Source organism: Phacochoerus africanus, chromosome 1 (genome assembly GCF_016906955.1).
Source record: "Phacochoerus africanus isolate WHEZ1 chromosome 1, ROS_Pafr_v1, whole genome shotgun sequence".
In the NCBI taxonomy this organism is placed as follows: domain Eukaryota; kingdom Metazoa; phylum Chordata; class Mammalia; order Artiodactyla; family Suidae; genus Phacochoerus; species Phacochoerus africanus.
The window spans coordinates 278,277,982-278,293,154 of NC_062544.1; the positions used below are offsets into that span (position 1 = coordinate 278,277,982).

The 15,173-nt window shown below is 47.1% G+C and overlaps 1 protein-coding gene across 1 annotated transcript in view; it reads left to right on the top strand.

Annotated features, from left to right (window-relative positions):
* Nucleotides 1–541: 541 nt before the first annotated feature.
* Nucleotides 542–15,173, top strand: part of CLIC6 (chloride intracellular channel 6) — a 51,157-nt gene continuing 36,525 nt past the window's right edge. Inside the window, exon 1 of the mRNA XM_047796025.1 lies at nt 542–2,190. Coding sequence (XP_047651981.1) covers nt 937–2,190 — 1,254 coding nt within the window. The 5' untranslated portion in view covers nt 542–936. The remainder of the gene's footprint in view (nt 2,191–15,173) is intronic.

Here is a 15,173-nt window from a genome sequence, read left to right on the forward strand (position 1 = left end):
TTAGAAAATCTAGGAGAATCAGAAAGATAACAGATTCTCAGCATCTTCAGGGACCAGGGAGATGAAGGCTATAACCTCCCAGGTGCTTTTTAGAGACAGGAGAGGCTGTCCCTTATCTCACAACAGAGCCCATCTCTGGCCTGGGCAAGTCAGCCAGTTCCTCTTGTTTCTATATGAGGCTCTTGGAACTTCCCAGGAGGGCCCTGGATAAACTGGGAGGAGGTAGTGGGGTCTCCCCTTCTTTCTTCCTGGATTTACCATCCTTCTCTTGGACACTGAGGCAAGAAGGGGCATCTGCAGTTGGGCATCTACTGAGCTTAACAGTAGAGTCCTGGGAAAGTTGGGTGTGTGTTTGGGGTGATTTTAATGGCTCTGGGACTTGAAGTTGTTCCAGAAAACACCCTAGCGGCCAGTAGAATCAGGATCTTTTCAGCGAAATCCACCAGGGCCACAAGGAATGCTGCCATTGGCTAGACTTTCAGGCCACCCTTATAGGTGGAGAGGGGATGCAAACCCCGCCTAAGCCGCAGGGGGATGGAGTTGGCACCAGGGACTTCTGGTCAAACCCTGGACGGCGGGCCAGGCACTTCGAAGGGAGCGGGAGCCAAGAGGCTCTCCCCAGCCGAGGACTGCACCACCGAGGGCGCATTTCCAGGGAACCAAGGTCAGAATTAAGATCCAGGTGGGAAGCAGACGCGGAACCAGGCAGAAGGACGAGCGGTGGAAAACAGACCCGAGAGCTTAAACCCGGGGGGTAGGGGCGCAGCTTCTTGGTTGGTAGGATTTTGCCCCGCGGGTCCAGCGCAGGAGCCGGGAGCAGGGGGTCCTCTACGACGGGGCTCAGTGGCCCCTGGCACAGCGCCCTTCGCCCAGCTCCACCTGGCTCCTCAGCAGCGTCAGGGAAGGGTCTCTGGTCAAAGACGGGAATCTGCGGCCATGGCCCAGGTTGCGGAGCCAGAGGGGTGCGCCCCGAGTACCCAGAGCCTACCTGAGGACCCGGCACTTGTGGAGGAGAGACCCGGCGAGCCTGGAGCAGCCGGCGGGGAGGCGCAAGGGGAGGAGACAAACCCCGGCGCGGTGGAGGCGCCGAGGGGAGAGGGGGCGGGCGCAGCCGCGACGGCCAAGGTGATGGAAGAAGAAGGCTCGGGCTCTGGGCGGGACGCAGAGCGCGCGAGCGAGGTGGCGCTGGGCGCGAGCTGCGACCCGAGGGCCGAGGAGCAGGGCGCTAGCGGAGAGCAGGGCGCTAGCGGAGAGCAGGGCGAAGGGGAGGTGGAGGGTGCTCGGGAGGGAGAGGAGCAGGCTAGAGGCACAGAGCAGGTGGAGGAAGCGAGCCCGGCGCTTGGAGTTCAGGGCGAGGCCCTCGCGGAGACTCAGGGGGAGCCTGGGGACCCCACAGCCCCAGAGGCGAAGGAAGAGGCGGAGCGGGGCCTGGAGAAGCAGGAAAGCAGCGCGCCAGGGGCAGCGGGGGTCCGCGTGGACGCGGAGGGGCCGGCGGTGGATAGCATGGATGTCGGGGGGCGGGCAGGGGACAGTATGGATGTCGGGGGCCCGGCAGGGGACAGCATGGATGTCGGGGGACCCGCAGGGGACAGTATGAATGTCCTGGGGCCTGATGGAGACAGCGTGGATGTTGAGGGGCCGGAGGGTGGGGCGCATGGGGCAGAAGGTGAGCCCCAGGACCCAGGGGATAGCAGCCCCCAACCCCAGGAGGAGGCAATTGAGGCCGCAGTGGCGGAGAACGCGGGGTGCAGCCCGGGGCAGCTTGCGGAGGAGCCTCGAGGTGCAGCGATGGGCGCCGCAGAGGAGGCTGGGGACCGGGAGGGAGCGGAGTCAGAGGAAGCGACCCCTGGGGACTCGAGGGCCGACACCAGCGAGGACGCGGCCCAGGGTGGGTCCCAGGAGCAGACGGAGGAGGCAAAAGAGGAGAGGCGAGAGCCGAGTCCGGAGGGGCCAGGCGAGGAGCCCACTGCCGGGGGCGAGGAGAAGCCTCCGGACCGCAGCGCGGATGGGGAGGCGGCCCTGCTGACGGGGGCCACGGAGCCTGAGGCTGAGCTGAGCAACCACTTGGAGGAGGAGAGCAGCCCCGAGCGCGGCAGTGAGGTGCCCCCGGTGAATGGCAGCCAGGAGGACGGCGAGGCGTCTGAGGAGGGGGCCCCGGGGCAGGAGCACGACATCACCCTCTTCGTGAAGGTAAATCCAGTTTCCCGAAACTTCCAGGACGCCCCATTCCCATCCTTAGTCTCGGTCTTAGATCGGATTGGAGAGGGAGCCGCAGGGGTCACGCTCTCGGTGCCCTGATGGTCACCGAGCATTTCTGTCCGCGGGAGGAAGGCGGGACAACCTGGGTTTCTCGGAGAAGAGGTACAGGAGCGTTATCAGGAAAAATCGAGGGTGTGGAAGCAAAAAGGCTGGGTGGGGGTGGTGGCAAATGGGGATTCGGGGCCGGTGTCCCACTGTCCTTTTTCCTGAAAATCCTAACTGACCCTTCTAGCCAGGAGGTTATTAAAGAATTCATTAAAAAAAAAAAAAAACCCAAAAGAAAAACAAAAAAACCTCCACAAGCCCCATTGATGTTCAAAGCAATGTCTGCCAAATGAAAGGCTAATACTTGAAGGGAAAAATGCAAACAGGTAGGGTGTAATTTGAGACATTTCCCCGACTCAAATCTCAGAGGCGAAATGCTGGCCAACATTTTCGGCTCCAAAAAACTCTTCTATTTTGGTGGCATCTATACGGTGTTTTGGGAGGAAAGTGGGAATTTATTTTTTAATTGAACACTTTAATCTTAATTTTGGAAGAACGCACGATGCTGATCACATGAAGGGCCCCTGCCTTTATGTCCTATTTTCAGCCTTATTTCAAAGATCCAAAGGGAAGAAAGATTCGCTAAGACTCCCTGGAGACTCCTGTGAGGAAGTTTTGAGTTTAAACAGACATCCCTCAAGGCATCACTAATAAGGAACAAGGTCCAGGGGCCCCTCACAGGAGGATCTTTGTTGAAAAAGCCCTTCCCAAAGACCTTTGGCCAGACAGGAAAGCAGCAGATAATAAGGTCAAGAATGTGCATTGTATGTTGAATCATAATCCTTCCAAAATACTTTCAGGCTTAGAGAGGCCAGTTATGACCTAAACCTCCTTCACAGAAATGTAAGCAAATTTTAATAAGCAAAAAAAAAAAAAAAAAAAAAAAAAAAAACAAAGCCCAAAGTGATTAACATCAGAATTTCAGGAATTCTTTGGGTGGCAAGAGAGTTTGGGAAGAAAAGGGCATGTGATTCTTCATCTTTTCACTGGGGAGAAGGTGCTGTTCTGAGCAATTTTTAAGACGCTGAGACATTTTAAGATTATGTATTAAGATGTGGGAGTTCCCCTTGTGGCTTAGTGGGTTAAGAACCGGATTAGTATCCATGAGGATGCAGCTTCAATCCCTGGCCTAGGATTAAAGGATCTGGCATTGTCATGAGCTTTGGTGTAGGTCACAGACATGGCTCGGATCCTGAGTTGCTGTGGCTGTGGCGTACGAAGGCCAATGCCGGCAGCTGCAGCTCCAATGTGACCCCTAGCCTGGCAACTTCCACATGCCTAGGGTGCAGCCCTAAAAAGGAAAAAAAAAAAAGACACAACCTGAGGGGACAGCCCCTAGGAAGATGGCAGGGAGCCAGAAGTCTTCAGGGAAGTTAGGGGAGGGGGAAATTTGAATCAGGTGCTGCTTATGTGCCCCAGAGCTGTTCCTTGGTTGAAGAAATTTCTCTTTGCTCTGGCTGCCTGGGTTTGTGATCCCAGCCCCTTGTTACAGCTTGGAAACACAGCTCCCTAGTTAGTCTCTCCGCTTCCACCCTCAACTCTCTCCATTCCACTCCCTTTGTGATAGCCAGTGAGCTAAGAAATAAAAGGTCTGACCATTCTGTTTCCTAGTATAAAATTCTGTTGTTTATTACAAATAAGTCCACACTCCTTAGCCAGGTCACAAGGCTTTTGATGATGCGATTCTGTCTCCTTGGCATTGCCTGCATGCCCCTCCCCGCTTTGTCACTCGTGGTACCGCTCTGCCAGCCTTGTGAAACTACTTACTGGTCCTTGAGAGAACCGCGTTATTTTCTGCCTTGAAATTTTGCCTGTGCTGTTCCTAAATTGAGCCTCTTCCCCCTCATCCCTCTCCCTGTCCCCTGCCTGGTTATCTGCTCTCTGCCCAGGATTTAGCATGACTGTCATCTCTGCTGGGGAGACTTTTCCAACCCCAATTTGAATTGCATGTCCCTCCATCAAAGCTTCACTCTCACGTGGTCCCACCCTCTGAGTGCCCTCTCTGGTGTGGAGCACAGGTCTGGAACCTGATGGTTTGAACGAGTGGCTGCCCGTATGAGGTAGTATAGTGTGGTGATCGGGGGGACAGACGTTAGAGCCACGGGCTCTGGGGCCAAATCCTGGCTCTGGTGCTTGGGCCAGTTTACTTAACCTTTCAGTACCTTTGTCGATTGTGGATAAAACAGGAACAATAATAGTACCTACTCCATGATGTTTTAGGGATTCAGGATTAAGATTATGTAAAACACTGGGGAGTTCCCATTGTGGTGCAGAGGAAACAAATCTGACTTGGAACCATGAGGTTGCGGGTTGGATCCCTGGCTTCGCTCAATGGGTTAAAGAGCTGTGGTGTAGGTCGCAGACGCGGCTTGGACATGGGGCTGCTGTGGCTCTGGCGTAGGCTGGCAGCTGTAGCTCTGATTGGACCTCTAGCCTGGGAACCTCCATATGCTGTGGGTGGGGCCCTAAAAAAAAAAAGATTGTGTAAAACCTTTAGAACGTAACTGACTCGAAATAAGCCTGGTATAAGTGTGCGTTCTTATTGTTATATCTGCTCAGCTCTGATAAACTTCCATGGATTTTACACAGGAATAATCTTTTCCCCATTCATCTCTGCATTTTATTTTATTTATTTTATTTCATTTTATTTTATGGCGAATACCTCGAGGTACCTGATTACCTCCGTGTTCTGGGAAAAGGAAAGTCATGCCAAGTGAAAACAAGTTGCTTTGTCAGATTCTGCTCCGAGTAGTTTGTGAGACAGAGGCAAAGGGCTTATTATGGATGTCACGGTCGGCTTATCCAGAAGGTTTCACTCTGATGATTGGCTTGGTGCTCAGTTGTCCTTTTCCTCGCCTTAGGGAAACAAATGGATCTCTAAACGGTGAGATTGTTTTTCGAGCAACTACTTGATACAACTTCTGGGGGTCCCTTAGGTGTGCCCCATAGGATTTTTAAGGCCTATAACTTTCTTCTTATCCTTCTAATTATTCTTTTCTCTTAAAAAACAGAAGCTCTGGAGTTCCCGTTGTGGCGCAGTGGCTAACGAATCCGACTAGGAACCATGAGGTTGCGGGTTCGATCCCTGCCCTTGCTCAGTGGGTTAAGGATCCGGCGTTGCCGTGAGCTGTGGTGTAGGTTGCAGACTCGGCTCGGATCCCGAATTGCTGTGGCTCTGGCGTAGGCTGGCAGCTACAGCTCTGATTAGACCCCTAGCCTGGGAACCTCCATATGCCGCGGGAGTGGCCCAACAAATGGCAAATGACAAAAAAAAAAAAAAAAAACAAAAAAACAAAAAAACAAAAAAAACAGAAGCTCTCATAGCAAAAATCAAGCAGAAACCCTGTATCTATTTCATTTTATTTTTATTTTTTAGGGCTGTAGATGCGGCATATATATATATATTTTTTCCCTTTGGGCTGCACCCTCGGCCTGTGGAAGTTCCCAGGCTAGGGGTCACATCGGATATACAGTTGCCGGCTTACACCACAGCCACAACAACGCTGGATCTGAGCCAGATCTGCGACCTACACCACAGCTCATGGCAACACCAGATCCTGAACCCACTGAGTGGGGCCAGGGACTGAACTTGTATCCTCATGGATACTAGTTGGATTTGTTTCCACTGAGCCACATTGGGAACTCCAAGTATAAACCCTTTAGACTGTTTTATCTCTTGAGTTTGTAGTACTTGATATAAAATCCTTACATTAGTTCAGAATAGGATTTCTTTAACAGATTTAACCTTCTCTAGGTTCCTTCTTTGGGCTCCACTTTATCTGGACTCTGTGTCCCATGGTGGACATCTGACCTCCTGGGTTTTGTAAACGTGGTCAGGGCAAATGTGTCTTGGTGTGTTTTCGATGCCATGGCTGGAGTGTAAAAGTCTCAGAATTGCTCTTTAAGGAGAGTGCTATGATGTTCCTTCAGACATCCTCCTAGCCTTCACCTGACAGCCTAGGCCAACACAGTTTTAAATTAATTAGCCTTTTTTTTTTTGCTTTTGAGGGCTGCACCTAAGGCATATTGAGGTTCCCAGGCTAGGGGTCCAATTGGAGCTACAGCTGCTGGCCTACACCACAGCCACAGCAACGCGGGATCCGAGCTGGGTCTGAGACCTACATCACAGCTCACGGCCACGCCAGGTCGTCACCTACGGAGCGAGGCCGGGGATGGAACCCGCAACCTCATGGATACTAGTTGGGTTCCTTAACCGCTGAGCCACCATGGGAACTCCTGGGAACTTTTAACTTTTACATTTCTTATTTTTAAAAATAAATATATCGGTTACAAATATACCAGAAAGTAGTGGCAGTCAAATGTAAAAAAATAATCTGCTTCTAATTTTAGCCAACTTTAGTTTTCCCCCCAAAATGACATTTTTTTGGTCATTTGTTTTTTGAACGTCAGTGCCACTTGCTTACCAATAGTGTCTATGAACTCATACAGGGTAAGTGGAGGTGCAAACATCACACTTTGCTAAGCTCTTATGTACACGTGCACACGCAGTGCCTGCCTCTGAGTGACATCCAGGGTATCCTCACGGCCTGGCACAGCAGTGGGCTCATGGAAGGCCCTCAACCAGGATGGATGGATGGATGGATGGCTGGCTGGCTCAAGGTGCCTTGGCTAGTGAGTCACTGGACATGAGCCCTGTCCCTCACTGTCCCAGTCCAGAGTCCCTTGTAGAAGGGCCAGAGTCACTCTCCTCCATGAAGATGTCATTGTCTGGCATAGGTTCTGGCACATAATGGGCACCCTGGTGGTGAGGTAGGAAGGGAAGATGGGCTGGAGGATGAGTAGGAGGCTATGAGATTATCTGCCAGAGGACCTGGAGATACAGTGGTGGTCACTAAAGAGTTATTGATTTAATTGTGTTTGGGGAAATACAGAGAGTGGGACGCTTTGATAATCCCTAGCATAAATTCTTTAAGCTTTTCGAAAATAGGTTGGCTTTGCTCTAACCAGTCTCTGAGCTCCTCTGATATTCAGCAAAGAACAGTTTTCTCTGAGAGTTGGGGAGGTGGATATTTAAATCTCCTAAACTTTTCTTTCTTTCTTCTTTTCTTTCTTTCTTTCTTTCTTTCTTTCTTTCTTTCTTTCTTTCTTTCTTTCTTTCTTTCTTTCTTTCTTTCTTTCTTTCTTTCTTTCTTTCTTTCTTTCCTTCCTTCCTTCCTTCCTTCCTTCCTTCCTTCCTTCCTTCCTTCCTTTCTTTCTTTCTTTCTTTCTCCCTCCTTCCTTCCTTCCTTCCTTCCTTCTTTCTTCCCCTCTCTCTCCCTCTCTTCCTACCTTCTTTCCTTCCTTTCCTTTCTTTCTTTTTAAAATTTTATTGGAGCATAGCTGTCTTATAATGTTGTGTTAGTTTCAGGTGTGCAGCAAAGTGAATCATATATATGTGTGTGTATATATATATATCTCCACTCCTTTTCAGATTCTTTTCCCATATAGGTTATCACAGAAGATTGTAAATCTTGTAAACTTCTTCCCATCATTAATTTTCTCTGCCCTTTTTCTGATAGGGTGCTGCTTGGTTAACAGGGCTCTGTATCTGGGCAAAGTTGGGGGAGATATCTTCTAAAATATTTCAACTTTCATCTTACAATTCTATTTTATTTCAAAGGTTGAAGAAGATACATTTTTAAAAAGTTGAAATAAAATAGAGGTTAAAGATATTTATACACAGTTTGACCATTCATGTAATCCATGGGATTCTTTTGTAAAGGGTAATTTTTTAAAGAAAAGATAATACACTAAGATAATAAAAACGTACATATAAAAAGATACAGTATGATGAAAAAATGTCTTCTCCCACCCCTGAGGCCCAACGTTTCAGTTTTTCTCCCCAGAGACAACCACTGAATATCTTCCCAGAGATATTCGGTGCCTATTCAAGCATATATGTAAAAATATGTGTAACATATACTTACATGTGTATGTAATATATATGTGTAAATATTCCTCTTTGTATTCATTATCTACGGCTGTGTAACAAATTACTCTAAGACCTAACACCTTAAAACAACAAACATTTATCATTGAAAGTTTCTCTGTGCCAGGAATTCAGGAGCAGCTTACCTGGCTAGTTCTGCTTTATGAGGTTGAAGCCAAGGTGTTGGCCAGGGCTGTGGTCTCATATGAAGGACTGACTGGGGATGGAAGATCCACTTCCAAGTTGGTTGACTTACATGTCTGTTGGCAAGAGGTTCAACTGTCCATCACTTGGACTCTGTCCATGGGGCTGCCTTAGTGTCCTCACAACCTGGCATCCAGCTTTCCCCAGAGCAGGGATCCAAGAGAGAAGAAGCCATCATGCCTTTTATGACTTTGTCTCAAAAGTCAACCCTGTCATTTCTGTCTTATTCTATTAATGAAGTCCAGCCTTCAAAGAGAGGGAATTCGGTTCCACCTTTTAAGGAGATAATCAAAGAATTTGTAGACATAGGTTTAAAAATACCACCCACTTTTTTTTTTTTTCCATAAAAAGTGGTATACTGGGAATGCATTCAGTTGCATCTTGCTTTCATTACTCAACATCGTATCTTATAAATCATTCCCTCTCAGTGCCTGTAGCTCTCTCACTTTCCCGTTTTATGTTGTAGTTTCTACTGATGGGTATATTCTACAGTCAGTTTCTCACTGGTGGACATTGAGGTAGTTTTCTCTTTTTAATATGTTAAGCAATGTTGCAGTGAAAATTTCTCAGATATACAATCATAGAAATAGTATTACTAGGAAAAATAATGTGCATATTTAAGATTTTTATAACATCTTTCAAATTTCTTCTTCAAGAAGTTCCCATGTGGCACAGTGGATCAAGGATCCAGCATTACCGTGGCTGTGGTGCAGGTTACAACTGCTCTGGGGGTTCCATCCCTGGCCTGGAAACTTCCACATGCCGTGGGTGCAACCAAAAAAAAAGTCCTCTTCAAAGAGGTTCTACCAAATGATGCTCCCCTGGTACCATATGAGAGCTGTGTTTGCTTCCCCTTCTTTGCCTGCTTGGTGTGTTCCCCACTTTTGGAATCTGAAGGGTGAAAAATAATGCCTATGGTCATTTAACTCACATCTGTTTTAGTATGCATGAGATTGAGTTTAATTTTTACGTATTTAAAACCCAAAACCATTGGCATCTATTTTTTTTTTCAGTCATTTTTTATTTTAGGGCCATAACCGTGGCATATGGAGGTTCCCAGGCTAGGGGTCAAATCAGAGCTGTAGTCGCCAGTGTACGCCACAGCCATAGCAGTGCAGGATCCAAGCGGCGTCTGTGACCTACACTGCAGCTCAAGGCATCTCTGGATCCTTAACCCACTGAGTGAGTCCAGGAATTGAACTTGCATCCTCATGGATGCTAGTTAGACTCGTTTCTGCTGAGCCACCGTGGAAACTCCCATTGGTATCTATTTTTATGTGATCTGGCTGCTCATGTGACCTGGCTTCCTTATGCTTAAGGAAATTAGACCTTTGTATTTATTTATTTATTTATTTATTTATTTATTTATTTATTTTGTCTTTTGTCTTTTTAGGGCCACACCCGTGGCATATGGAGGTTCCCAGGCTTGGGGTCTAATTGGAGCTGTAGATGCCGGCCTACACCAGAGCCACAGCAACACCAGATCCGAGCTGTGTCTGCAACCCACACAACAGCTCATGGAAATGCTGGGTCCTTAACCCCCAGAGCGAGGCCAGGGATCGAAGCTGCAACCTCATGATTCCTAGTTGGATTTGTTTCCGATTTGCCACAGTGGGAACTCCAACTTTTTCTTACATTGTAGGAATTCCTTTTTAAAATGTGTAGATAGCTGCATCATTTCATAGCCATGCTGCTCCCTCTGAAAATGTCAGGTTTATCACTTTGAACTTGGCTAGCCATCTCCTGAAATGAATTTGGTTTCCCCAAATATAAACCTTCGTGAAAACTAATCATGTGTGATGAAGTGACATCAAAGAATTGTTTCTGAGATTATGTCTCCTAGCCAGGTGTTCTTTTTTTTTTTTTTTTGATTCCATCTGTTGAAAGAACTGACAAAAATTTGTAGTGATTGATGACAAATCCTATTTGAGGGGACCAGTGAATTGTGAAAACCTACCCCGAAGCTTACGTTTAGTGAGAGGGAGGGCAGAAATACACAAGCATTGGGGAGTGTTTGGAAAGATAATTTTGAAGTTTCTGAGAGGGTAGCTCTATGGGGAAACAAACTGTGTGGATATATGATATATACTTTTTCTGTCTGCAAGGGAATGTCTAATCTTATCTATGCATGCAAGGTTCATCAGATTTAAAACAATCTCCATTTTCACTAGTTTTATGGACTCTACACCAACTCACTCTGTCTTTTTTTGTACTTGATCATCCGCAAGAAAATTGATTTTTTTTTTTTTTGGGCTATGCCCATGGCATGCAGAAGAACTGTTTTACAGCAGCAACTTGAGCCCCTGCAGTGACAACGCCAAGTCTTTAACCTGCTGAGTCACCAGGGAACTCCAAAAGTTGATTCTTGATATAGGGAGGAGTAAAAGCTGCTTTTCTGACTTCTAAGCTACCAACTGGGGAGTTCCCATTGTGGCTCAGCTGAGGATGCGAGTTCTATTGCTGGCCTCCATCAGTGGGTTGAGGATCTGGTGTTGCTGTGAGCTGTGGTGTAGGCTGAAGATGAAGCTCAGATCTGGCATTGCCGTGGCTGTGACCCCTGGTCCAGGAACTTCCCATGTGCTGCAGGTTCAGCCCTTTAAAAAAAAAGCAACACCACCGCAAACAAAACCTCCCCAAACTACCAAGTGGTATTTTGGACCCAAGTAAGCTATTTAAAGTGAATGCTTATTGAGCATAGATGCTATGTGTGGAGCCGAGGGTATACCAGTGACAAACAGTGATGAACACAGCTCCTGATTTTCTGGAGTCATCAGCCTTTAGTGATCCAGAAGAAAACAATTCCAATGCTGTGTGAGGAAGGGGAGCCAGGGAGTTGCTGGGACAAGTGGGAAGAGCAGGATGGCAGGCTGGGCAGTGACCAACGGAAAGGAGGGATTTGGCCTCTAGACCTTGACAGCGAGGGCTCTGCCCTTCTGCTCAACTCCCCTCTATTTGGAAGGTGGTGCTGTGCGCAGCGCAAGGATAAATGAATGATGGTAATGCACAGGCATGATGCTGTATCAGGTGGAACTGGGTGGTCAGTTGAGTTTTTTGTTGTAGTTATTGTTGATTTACAATGTGTTAATTTCTGATGTATGAAAAAGTCACTCATTTATGAGTCACTTGTTCAGATTCTTTTCCATTATGGTTTATTAAAAGATATTGAATAAAGTTCTCTCTACACAGTAGAACTTTGTGTTTGTTGGTTTTATATGCAATAATTTGTATCTGCTAATCCCAAACTCCTAATTCATCCTTCTCCCCTTTCCCCTTTGTTATCCATAAATTTGTTTTCTGTGTCTATGTAGGGGTGGCCAGTTTTTAGTTGTGTATTTTTTTACAGTTTAAATTTTCATAAATTTCATCAATTCTTTCCATCTAAGCCAGCAACGCCTCCATTGTCAGACTGCATTTACAGACATGGGCTTCTGTCTGAGCATGGTAATGGAACAACTATTTAAAGTACTGGGCAGGTTAAAAATCATTTTTACCTTTCTGTTTGCATGGCAGGAGACTATGGTAAGAAATACCATTGAAGACCAAAGTGAGGCCGTGACACAGGCCACTCAGTGGTGTTTAGCTGGTGAATGGGCAGGTCCCAGGGGTCCAGGACAGCTTTGCACACTTACTTGTTTGGTGTCTTGGCAGGATGGCTGGAAGGCTGTGCTCAGCTGGAATTGTCAAGTGGGGACCTAAGTAGTCCCTCCAGCATGGTGGCTTCAGAATGGTAATGAACAAGGCAGAAGCAGCACAGTCTTTTATAATGAAAACAACACAGCATCACTCCCACCAGACTCTGCTGGTTACCAAGTGGTCACAAAGGTCAGGCCACATTCAGAGGGAGGAAAATCAGACCCCGCTTCCCCGTGGGAGGAGGGTCAGAGAATTTGCAGCCATCTTTAATCCACCACATTATCGGATTACAGGGTGTGCTGAAATGCTCAAATCATTTATTTGTAGATCTGTGTTTTTACTAACTTGAACTGATTTAAGAACATTTTGGCAGTGAGTGAAAGCAGTGGAGCTGTATTTTTTATATTCAGCGATGGGCAGAAAAATGTAGCTATAGTACTACTACAACAAACCTCAATTCTGCGACTCTAGTACACTAGCAAGGTTGGGTCTTGGGCTCTGATCTGCATCACTCCGTATGTCCTTTTGACAGTCATTTCGTTGTCACGTCTAAGAGGGAACCATTTATCCTAACAATGCAGGAGTAGTATGTGCTTGTTAGGTACTTACTAGTCTCAATGCTCCCTTTTTGTTTTGGAGTGTACGGTTTTTAGAGCTCTCCTAGAAGGTCAAGAGAGTTGGGTCTCCTTTTTCTTTTTTCTTTTTTTCTTTTTAGGGCCACAGATGTGGCATTTGGAAGTTCTCAGGCGAGGGATTGAATCAGAGTTGCAGCTGCCAGCCTATGCTGTAGCCACAGCAGCATGGGATCTGAGCTGCGTCTGTGACCTACATCACAGCTCACAGCAACGCTTGGATCCTTAACCCACTGATCGAGGTCAGGGATCGAACCCACATCCTCATGGATACTAGTTGGGTTCATTACTTCTGAGCCACAACAGGAACTCCGGGTCTCCTTTTTAAACCCGGAGGATTCTACCTTCCAGCCACTGGGGCTCTCTGCTGGTGCGAGTGAGAGTGGCCACTGGAGAGGAGATCTGGACCCATTCAGCCTGAGCTTTATGTTTGCATTGTTCTAACCTTCGTGGGGGCCTAAGGATGCTGCTGTCCAGAGGAAGAACCCTCAGTACACACCCCTAGCTGTCCTCCATGGTGCTCCTGGCCCACCTCCAGCTACAGGGGGCCTTGAGGATCAGAAACCAGGGCAGGGAGGCCACCATTCCCTTCCCTGGATCGGGTGCACAAGTGTTCTGATGGGGCCCTTAGAGCAATGGCCACAGGCAAGTCCAAGCTCTCCAGCGCACCTCAGCCATCATGCACTTTGAAAGTTGCCCAGGAGTTCCTGTCGTGGCTTAGTGGTTAATGAATCCGACTAGGAACCATGAGGCTGCAGGTTCAATCCCTGGCCTTGCTCAGTGGGTTAAGGATCCGGTGTTGCCGTGAGCTGTGGTGTAGGTTGCAGATGTGGCTTGGATCCCAAGTTGCTGTGGCTCTGGCACAGGCCAGTGGCGACAGCTCTGATTTGACCCCTAGCCTGGGAACCTCCATATGCTGTGGGAGCGGCCCAAGAAATAGCAAAAAGACAAAAAAATTAAAAAAAAAAAAAAGAAAGAAAGTTGTCCAGAATAAAGGTGTTCTTGGAGACCCAGGGACATCAGACTGTCTCGCTAAATGAGGATGATTGACATGGTTTTGGTGCCTTTGGTGTCAGGATCTTAGACATGGTGAGTTCAAAGAATCTTGGAAAGACTTTATCTCTTCCAAACTTTGTTCATTTTGTTTGAGCTCCATCCAGGCTGGATGCTTTCAACTCTGTTCCCGTAAACGGTCAGACAAGATGCTTTGGGCTGTGCTCAATGGCTTTTTTTGTATCATTTAGCTCTCTGAGTAGAGAATTCCATGCTTCAGAAAACTCGAGGGTATTGACACATCAGATGTGGAATAAGACCTATTTGGTAACCTGCCTTTTTAACCAATGTAGTGTGATTATTTTTGCATCATGAATAGCAGCAATTAAAGTAAAATTATTCTGTCACACTCTGGCTAGTGAGATTTGCTATAGAAGTACTGCAAATACTCACCCATTACTGAATATATATATATATTCAAACACCATTGCTTTTAGGCGCTGCTAAAACTTTCTTAAGCCAGTTCAAGTTAGTAAAGACACAGATCTACAAATAAATGATTTGAGCATTTCAGCACATCCTGAAATCAGATAGTGTGGTGGATTAAAGATGGCTGCAAATTCTCTGACCTTCTTCCCATTGGGAAGTGGGGTCTGATTTTCCTCCCTCTGAATGTGGCCTGACTTTTGTGACTACCTGGTAACCAGCAGAATCTGGTGGGAGTGATGCATTGTGGTTCTCATTACAAAAGGCTGTTCAGCTTCTGCCTTGTTCGTTAACCACTCTGAAGCCACCATGCTGGAGGGACTACTTAGGTCCCCATTTGACAATCCCAACTGAGCACAGCCTTCCAGCCATCCTGCCAAGACACCAGACACGTGTGCAAAGCTCTCTTGCCTGGACCCCATTCACCAGCTGAGACCACTGAATGACCTTGTCAGTGTCATGCAGAACCAAAGGACCATTGAGTCATGCCTTACCCAAATTCTTGACTCGCCAAATCATGCTATATAATAAAACAGACAATCAAGGCTGCTAAATTTGGAGTGATTTGTTCCTGGGCAATAGGTGACTGGGACCTGTGACTGATGACTCTTCTAAGCTGGTGAAATCTGGGTGGCTGAAAAGGAGGTCAAGGTGAGAGGTACAGAGGGGGTTAAAGCTATTCCAAGGGGGCACATGGATGACAGGAGGCCTCCATGAGACCACTTCTAGTGTTTGGTGCATGCATTTCCCCCTTTTGACTAACTGTAAGAAATGCAATAGGCTCAGGCATTCAAGAATGTAAACTACCAGGGTATAGAAAAACAGGCTGCGTTATTAAGCTGGCTTTCCAGAACAAGATGTTCCTTTGTTGTAATAATTCCTTGTGAGAATTTTACAAGGAAATAAGCTTTTCATCTCTATGTAAAAGCTTCAGTTGGTATCAGGCCATATTATTAAATAAGGATTAAAAATAGCCTTGGAATTTTTAAAGC